Source organism: Lytechinus pictus, unplaced genomic scaffold (assembly GCF_037042905.1).
Source record: "Lytechinus pictus isolate F3 Inbred unplaced genomic scaffold, Lp3.0 scaffold_19, whole genome shotgun sequence".
In the NCBI taxonomy this organism is placed as follows: Eukaryota; Metazoa; Echinodermata; class Echinoidea; order Temnopleuroida; family Toxopneustidae; genus Lytechinus; species Lytechinus pictus.
In genome coordinates, this window is record NW_026974140.1 from 3,112,722 (window position 1) to 3,121,567 (window position 8,846).

The 8,846-nt window shown below is 36.7% G+C and overlaps 1 protein-coding gene across 3 annotated transcripts in view; it reads right to left on the reverse strand.

Moving 5' to 3' along the window:
* Nucleotides 1-8,846, reverse strand: part of LOC129261025 (uncharacterized) — a 48,258-nt gene extending 39,412 nt beyond the window's left edge. For all 3 annotated transcript variants that reach the window (XM_054899061.2, XM_054899062.2, XM_054899059.2), the window contains exons 1-5: nucleotides 8,291-8,846; nucleotides 5,118-5,284; nucleotides 2,522-2,606; nucleotides 1,630-1,860; nucleotides 302-698 (exon numbers count right to left, since the gene is read on the reverse strand). In XM_054899061.2, the coding sequence (XP_054755036.2) occupies nucleotides 302-698; nucleotides 1,630-1,860; nucleotides 2,522-2,606; nucleotides 5,118-5,284; nucleotides 8,291-8,413 (1,003 nt within the window). In that variant the 5' untranslated portion in view covers nucleotides 8,414-8,846. The remainder of the gene's footprint in view (nucleotides 1-301; nucleotides 699-1,629; nucleotides 1,861-2,521; nucleotides 2,607-5,117; nucleotides 5,285-8,290) is intronic.

Genomic DNA, 8,846 nt, shown 5'->3' on the forward strand with positions numbered 1-8,846 from the left:
AAGACATGTCTTAACTATAACTAGGCTGAAACCAGCCCCCCGGCCCCCCCCCCAAACACATCATTTGATAAGTTTAAATCGCAAAAAGATTTCTTGACCCTTTCTTTCAAGTCTCATGCAACTTTTGACACCATATTTGTGATGCCTGTGCCCATGCGGATCTGAAGTTCTAAAAATTATGATCAAGTATTTTATTAAATGCTTGTGTCCACTCTGAACAGTGCTAAAGGCGCCAATAGTCATCACAAAATAATTTTTCACCAAAATTATACAAAATAATGACATAATAAGTCTTTCTCACTTTTAAAGAGACCAGGACCTTCTTCTTCCTTCTCTCCATCCACTGCATCTTCTCCATCATCCTCCATCTTCACACTCCCATCATCTTCATTCTCGTCATTCTTCTCTTCTCCATCTTGCTTCCTGTCTGGTACTTGTATTGAGATGTTTGAATCACTGGCGAGGCTTGCAGCTTGAGAATGAGCAGATCGGTCACTGACAAGAACCTCCCCCTCCTCGTCCTCATTCCTCTGCTGAGATGCTATCTGGGCGTGGCGGATGACACTCATGGCCGATGTTGGTCTATCTAGCTTGGATGCCATGGGAGATAAGTGATTGTTGAGGTAGGAATTGATGTAGTTGACTGCAAAACTAGCATCGTCATCACCTGATCTTGGACTTCGGAGTGAGTTATGAATCTGCAGGATGAAAAAAAAAAAAAAAAAATAGTGTTAAAAAAAAAAATGTCCAAGGTAAACAATTTAATGATAAAAATCTAAATTGGGGAAACAAAATGTCCAAGTGGAAAAAGAAAGTCGGTTTAAAATCATGTTCATTTTGTTTCATTTAATTCAAACATCATTTGCAAGTAGAAATATTCAATTATATCAATGTCAAGGATGTAGTACAAAAACATAAACTTAGCACTAACTAAAAATTCTAGCTCTACTAGATTCACAGCATATGAATCTCTATTCATCATGTATATTATACAGAGATAATTCAGAATAACCCACACAGGGGAGTTTGAATTTTCAATGGATAGTGGGCAAAAGATATTGGTAAAATAATAATAGCACAGTTCTTTTATAGCGCATATCACATTATGTCATAACGTCCCTATGGCTGTGCTTCCAAAGGACTTTGATATATCATTACCCTGGCTTTAGCCCCGCAGCTTTTAACAGCGCGGTGGCATTTCAAGGAATACATTCCTGCCGGGTACCCATTCACCTCACCTGGATTATGTGCAGCACAATGTGGATAAATTTCTTGCTGAAGGAAATTACGCCATGGCTGGGATTCGAACCCACGACACTCTTGTTTCAAAGTCAGAAGACTACTCCACTAGCCACAACGCTCCACAAAATGATATTTTCAAACTTGTAATAGCTAGTGACCATCTCTCTATATTAACCACCTGCCTACAGTGACCACTTAAACCAATTACTTTGGAGGCACATTATGCGTTTAAGAACCTGACAATTACTTGCCTATAAAGGCAATTAAGGCAACATTTTGTGTTTCGATTGGACGGCCACTATACACAGGTTTCACTGTAAATTGGAGTTAATCTTTCATTTTAAGACATTAAATCATTTTTACACAGAAAATTGAATGTTCATGTACCTTTGGTCTGCTCAAGCTAGAAGGCGCTGTCTTTGGTCTACTGGTGTCTATCCGTAAATCATCAAATTCATCTGACCCTTGAACCCTCGGACTGCTCTGCTGAGAGGTCATCTGGAAGGTCACCTGATTGTTCTTTCTCCTTCCTGGAGGGTCAGAGTAAAACTTGATTGCATCTGCTGAGAATTTCAGCTCTGGACGCTTGTATAGCTGCTTGCCTGCTCCTTTGAAGTGCTGCAATGTGAATGAAGAGAGTGAGAGAGAAAGAAAAGGTGAGCAGAAGATAGAAAAGAAAAGAAAGAGAGAGAGAGATAATCTTTTTATAATACAATTATCTCTACTCAGTCACAATGTAATGTAATAAGAAATAATCATAATCAAATGCAATGTAACACATATTTAGTGTTATGAAGTCATTGTAGTTGGGAGCTAATCACAGTGAGATCAACAACAAAAAATTAACATCAGGTGAAAATTTGCTTTGAATATATGGCAAAAATGTAAATTACCAATTACTAGTACAGAACAACAGGACAGAATTCTTTTTTTTTGCATTGTAGACCAGAAAGACAGATATTCAAAACGAGATGAGAATTTATAGAGGATTTACTATTAAAAGAAAAACACAAAATCAAAATAAGGAAAATTTATGTAGCCCTGCTCAAGCAAAATATATTTAGGCCTATATATATTGGGTTTTTTAAAGTTTAGGGGCCCACTTTAGACAAACTACTGCCTAAATCTGCTAAAAGTCAGTATATATCCAGTCATCCAGCGTAGTGGCTAATGGCAACTACTGATGTCATATACCAGAATCACTATTCACTATGAAATGAATAATGGAAAAAAAGGTGACATTTGGGAACAAACTTATTCAGGCCAAATGGAAACTTACCGGTTCACAATGCAAGACTTCCTTATTGAGTTGATACCAATGGTAGACTTTCTTCAAGTCATCTCTTTGCTTTAAGCCACTAGCCCTACAGAGAATTAAAATTAAAAAAATGTATGTTTTCAATTTTGATAAACAATAAGGATGTCAAGTAAAATAATTTTCCACTAACCCTGCTAAAAATAAACCTTATTTACAATTAGCATCAACTGAACTTGAATTTTCATTATCAAAACAACATGCAGTTCAGTGCTATGTTTAACAAAATGTTAGAATTAAGTTCTTCACGTTATTTCATTCAAACTTTGTGTTACATATAATTTTCCTAAAAAAGGTTTAACCTACATGTACACCATCCCTCCACTTTTTTTTATAACTTAGAGCTGTTTATATAATTATAATATCAAGATGAACACCATTTCAATGTTACTGAAGGCTAAAGGCACCCCAGAGAAAAGATCCAGACACTTTGCCCAGATTCACACACACACTGAAGTGAGAGTGAATTTAATGAATAGGAAACCAATGCACCTGCTGAGCAATCAAAGCATGTGGTTTAAATGTGTCGTCTCATTATTGGCTTTCAAACTGGCTTTCAACTAGAAATCAATAAATCATACACCTCCTTGGATGCACCATGATTTTACAATAGAAGTGAAAAGGCAATGAATTCACAGTGTATGTGTTGATTAATGAAAGTCAATAATTGCTTGCCTGGATGACGCTTAGCTCGCATCTACAACACTGGCATTTGTAATCTGCAAACTTTGGTGTGTTTTGCACGCAAGAATAAATTTAATTCACCCTGCACAGGTCTAACTAAAGCCTTCAGTATTGATATTGTGTTCTATGATTTAATCACATTTCTTTTCTCTTTGTGCAGTCAAATATATTGCTGTACACACGCGTGACCAAGGAATTTCCAAACACCCCCTAAACAAGTTTTCTCTGTGTGCAAAATAACCCCCTAAACAAGTTGTCGCCAAAATGTGACCTCGGGGGAAAAACCTTGGGAAAAAAAATACCCTAAACACGTTTGGCTATAGTCTTTAAAAAAAAGCTTTGGGGAAAAAACATACCCTAAATACATTTGACCCCGCGATTGACCATTGACCAGTCTTTCAAAACCACCCTTTTTCTTGAAAATCAGTGTTTTTTTATACCCTTAATGAGTCCACGTGCAGACCGTGTCCAAAACTGAAAAAACACCCTTTTAAACGCGTTTTTTGGTCACGCGTGTGTACAGCAATATATTTGACTGCCCCCCCCCCCCCCCGGGACTCTAGTAGCCTAGTTAGGAGATTTATAAAGAAGATAACACTTAACATCACACAATTTGAGAGTTGTTTTTTAATGGGGAGGGGGCACAAATTGTGCTACATGTACACTGCTTTGTTCCTTTCTATTACTGCATTAATATTTCACTAGAAATGAATCAGATTATTTTCTAATGGATATGGATTTAAATGTCAATTAAGATACAAAACAGAGAAAATATTTGACAATTTAGATTAATAGATGGACTGATTGCATTGCATTGTCATGGAATACTGTAAGATCAATGCTTCGGGTTCAGCAAAAATATTACGTCCAGACATTTTCTGAGTCATTCAATATTGAATGTGCGTTCATATACTTTAACTGAACCCTGTGATTGTAATTTTCAGTAGAAAAGAATCTATTTTAAACTAGTATTTGCAAAGACCATGAAAAAGAGTTCTACAAATAATGGTTTGGCACAAAACAAGCATTGTAATCGAAGAACTGAAAGGAGCATTAAGGGCAGAGTTATCAAAGATTTTTAGATGTAGGTACTAGGTAATCATGTAGGCTACTTACATGATTCCAAGCTTTCAACCTATGTACAAGAAGAGCACCCCGGCATTATGACAAAAAATTAAAAATGTTTGCCCTTTATTTTCCATTTTCAGTTTACAAAATGATGGTACATGTAAGTAACTATGAAACTCTTAATATGCCAACTCTAGAACCATTACATTAAAGAAAGATTGATATTTTTTTCTTCTTTAAAAGGATTGTAAACTTGTAATTAATTTAGTGACTGAAAATCAAGTATAACCCATTACCCACCACAAAATGCACTCATGTGATAGAATGTGCAATTCATTGAGTCACAACTCCTTCATGAATTGGCCAAATATTCAATGACAGAAACTAAGAGAATATAATGATACTTGTTATAAAACAAAAACATTTCCAGTGTGTTACTGCCAGGATGAAGTACATGTAAAGATGGGCATTGTATACAAAATTATAAGCTAAAGGTCTTAAACTAGAAAATTGAACAAGTCACTCCCCCTTCCAATGCCAGTCAAATGGCAGTTCTAAGTTTTCTCATCTTTACATGCACCAATCATTTTCAAAATATTTAGGCCTACAATGTATGTAGTCAACTGACATGTACTGTAAATGTATTTCGTTTCATGTATCATGGCAGTTTATATCAAATATTTCACAACTTTATTATCTACTTGTAGTCTCTACTTCTATTTAACAATGAATTCATATTCTAAAAATGTATTTGAAAAGTATCAAAATTTGACAATCACATTATTTACACATTTAAGGTTTGTAATACCTGCTGACTTCCATCAACATCCGCAGCAAGATTCTAAAGAACTGAGCATCTTCAGCTTGCTGAGCGAGTTGATTCTTGTCTTTCCTCGTTAATGATGATAATTTGGCATCTCGCTGGAAGCGCTCGGCTGACAGTAACATTGTCATAAACTCAGAGAGTTTGGTCAGCTGAAATATGAAATCATAAAACTAATAAGTATTGCAGAACAAATTAAGAGTTAAATGTAGAAAGAAATTATCATTTGTTACTGAGAATGGTTTATCAATACTGACGTCTTTCATAACTATTCATAATGGGAAATAATGAAAACAAGTGGAGCGCCTCTAGCAGTCTCACCTGCATCACGCGATTCAATATAGCAGCAGTGCTGACTTTGAAAACTACTATAACATAATTATTCACAAAAACAATTCATAAAATGATACAACACTATGTTCAATGACAATGAATGACAGTTGACCTTGATCATGCGACCTAACTCCTAAGACTTGTCAGCACTACTTGATTACCCCTATATCCACATTTTATAAACTATATCTATAAACTTTCGAAGTTATGACAGCAATCTAATAATTACCTCCAAAATGGCCAAAGTTCATTGACCTTAAATGACCTTTGACTTTGGTCATGTGACCTGAAACTCGCATGAGATGTTCAGTGATACTTGATTACTCTTATGTTCACGTTTTATGAACTACATGTAGATCCGAACACTTTCGGAGTTATGGTTATTCAACAATACCCCCCAACATGGCCAAAGTTCATTGACCTTTGACCTTGGTCATGTGACTTAAAGCCTGCACAGGATGTTCAGTGATACTTGATTACTCTTATGTCCAAGTTTTATGAACTAGACCAATACACTTAAGTACAGAGTTATGATGGTAATTCAACAAATACCCCTAACATTGCCAAAGTTCATTGACCTTAAATGACCTTTGACCTTGGTCATGTGACCTGAAATTCGCACAGGATGTTTAGTGATACTTGATTACTCTTATAGTCCAAGTTTTATGAATCAGATCCATAAACTTCCAAAGTTATGACGAAATTTCAAAAACTTAACCTTAGGTTATGATTTTGATGTTGATTCCCCCAACATGGTCTAAGTTCATTGACCCTAAATGACCTTTGACCTTGGTCATGTGATCTGAAACTCAGGCAGGATGTTTATTAATACTTGACCAACCTTATGTCCAAGTTTCATGAACTAGTTCAATATACTTTCTAAGTTATGCTGTCATTTCAAAACTTAACCTTCGGATAAGATTTGATGTTGACGCCGCCGTCGCCGTAGCCTCTTGTCGAGGCCCTGTTGGCTGCTTTCCGAGCGAACATGGCGAAGCAAGGGATATAGCGAAGCAGAAATGCTCGCGCCAGGCCTAAATCGTTTCGGGAATTAGGAAATCCCTCACTTCGCTCGGGAAGCAGCCGCCAGGGCCTCGACAAGAGGCTACCGTCGCCGCCAGAAAAGCAGCGCCTATAGTCTCGCTCTGCTATGCAGGTGAGACAAAAAATGACAAGTATTGTTATCATTACAGGAGTATTAATGAATAATAAGTCCTCAGATTTGGCGCCATATAAATGCCTATTATTATTATTATTACATGTATGTCTGTCCTTTATACCTGTGGGTAGAGGGTGTATATTATTACATTATCAGCTCAGAATTTTTTTCTCCAAAAACTAACCAGGGAGATCATATATCTCTGGTTACTTGACTTTATATCTAGATCACACAAGCTACAACGCATGCCATTATTATATAGGAGTAATATAGTAAGTATGATGAAATTAATATATAAAATTGACACACTTCAGGTTTGAATAGACCCATTACTAACAAGTTAGATTAGAACAAAGTATTTAACAATTATCAAGTAGGCCCTACGCAAATTTTAGTGTATCATGCATTTCACTGCATGAGTGGTAGTTTGGAATAAAAGGAAATCTTGATAAGAGTAAGACAATCTCGACAACAGTTATGACAATAAAAATAGACAGCAAAATGAAAAGGTGATTGATAATTTATATATAATACAATAAGCAAACAATCGGAAAGACTTATAAAATGTCCCCTCAACTTATTTAAAAAAATACTTCTCCAAAACCCCTTCTTTGGTTCTCTTTTTCTTCAGACTTCCGGTTGGAACTTGGATTCGAACGGATTCGAACCTCTCACTGCAGAACGAGGCATCTCGAGTCTCTGTTGCCTTACTCACTGGGTGATTTCAAGTTCAGTGTTGACCTTTTAAAACCTCTATATATCTTCTTTTTTTGTTTTAATTGATAATTAAAAAACAAATCAATATAGGAATCCCCGGTATGAATCAAACAAAATGGTATAGACTAAAGGCCTAAACCCTAGGCGTGCTGCCTATAGTATAGAGCCGGGTGTAAGACTAGAGACTATTACTGTACGGGGGTATTCTCTCATAAGTGATGCGCTGGCCGGCGTGTGTGAGGATTATTTTGTATCCCTTAAAATCATGCCTTCATGGTGTTTATGGCTTAGGTCTGCTCCCGAATCTGCAAACCTAAATGGCGTAGATCTATTCATATTTGCACCCCTCAATGGCGTCATCTTCATAACCAAATTAGCAACCCTAAATGGCGTGAAGAGAGAGAGGAAATTCTACCCTAAAATTTAAAAAGCGGTTTACCAGTGAATGGTGCTGAAATGCAACCCTTTTTGCCAAAGACGTCGACGACGCCCGAGTGCCTGAAACGGGACCCTTCTTCTGGACACGGGTGCGTAGCAGGCCATGTGGAGAGTGACCCCCCCCCCCCCCCCCCGGGCCACTGAGCTTGCAGGAATTGTTGAAAGCCATGGGTTTCATAACGGTTATCAACCAATTACGACTATTCTAGATCTCCAAGAGTATTGGGTATTTATTTTTCTGACTAAATAAAGCGATGCCATTGGGAATTACACACACTCGAGATTTTGACGGAATAAAGCCATATTTTGGTATGTATCAAAGTAATCAAACTTAGTTTTAGACAATCATGACAATATATACGGTATATCATCATGATCATATACGGTACCGTATGTTAGATAATTCTTGATAAACCTTCTCCATATTCTTTTTCAATTTCAGTGGAGGGGACATATTGGAAGTCTTGCCAAATATTATTAATCTTACTTTTGATTATAAACTTAGACTTACCCTTGACCTCCGAAGAATTTTTATGTCATTCTCAAAATCAATTCCTCTGCTTGGATCAAACTGAAATGTCTTTGTTTGACTGCTAGTTGATAATGAAAACATTGTGAAATAGCTATTGAGCATGTACTAGGAAAGTAGAAGAAGGGCTAACTGACAAAATCTGGATATTTTGATGAACTGCAGTCTCCATGAACGTCCTTTAATTGAATGAAACATATGATTTGGCGATCTTGCACTTGCATTATCCATGTCCATCGCACCGGCGCGGGACGAGGAATAGGTGTGATGAGCCTTTACTAACGGGGCAGAACTCCGAAAGAATACATCTTGGTCTCGCTAGCTAGCTCCCATCTCTGGTTGTGAATGTGATAAATCCCACCACCTGCAACCAAACGAGTCCTCTGAACACCTTGAAAATTACAGAAACTTTCTTAAATTTTCACGGTGAATCGAAATTAAATATCTAAGTGTTTCCTATTCTACATATTTTGAATGAAAATGGAAATTCTCTATCGTAAAGTTTTGGTATAAACTATTACTATTACCAGCGTGATGT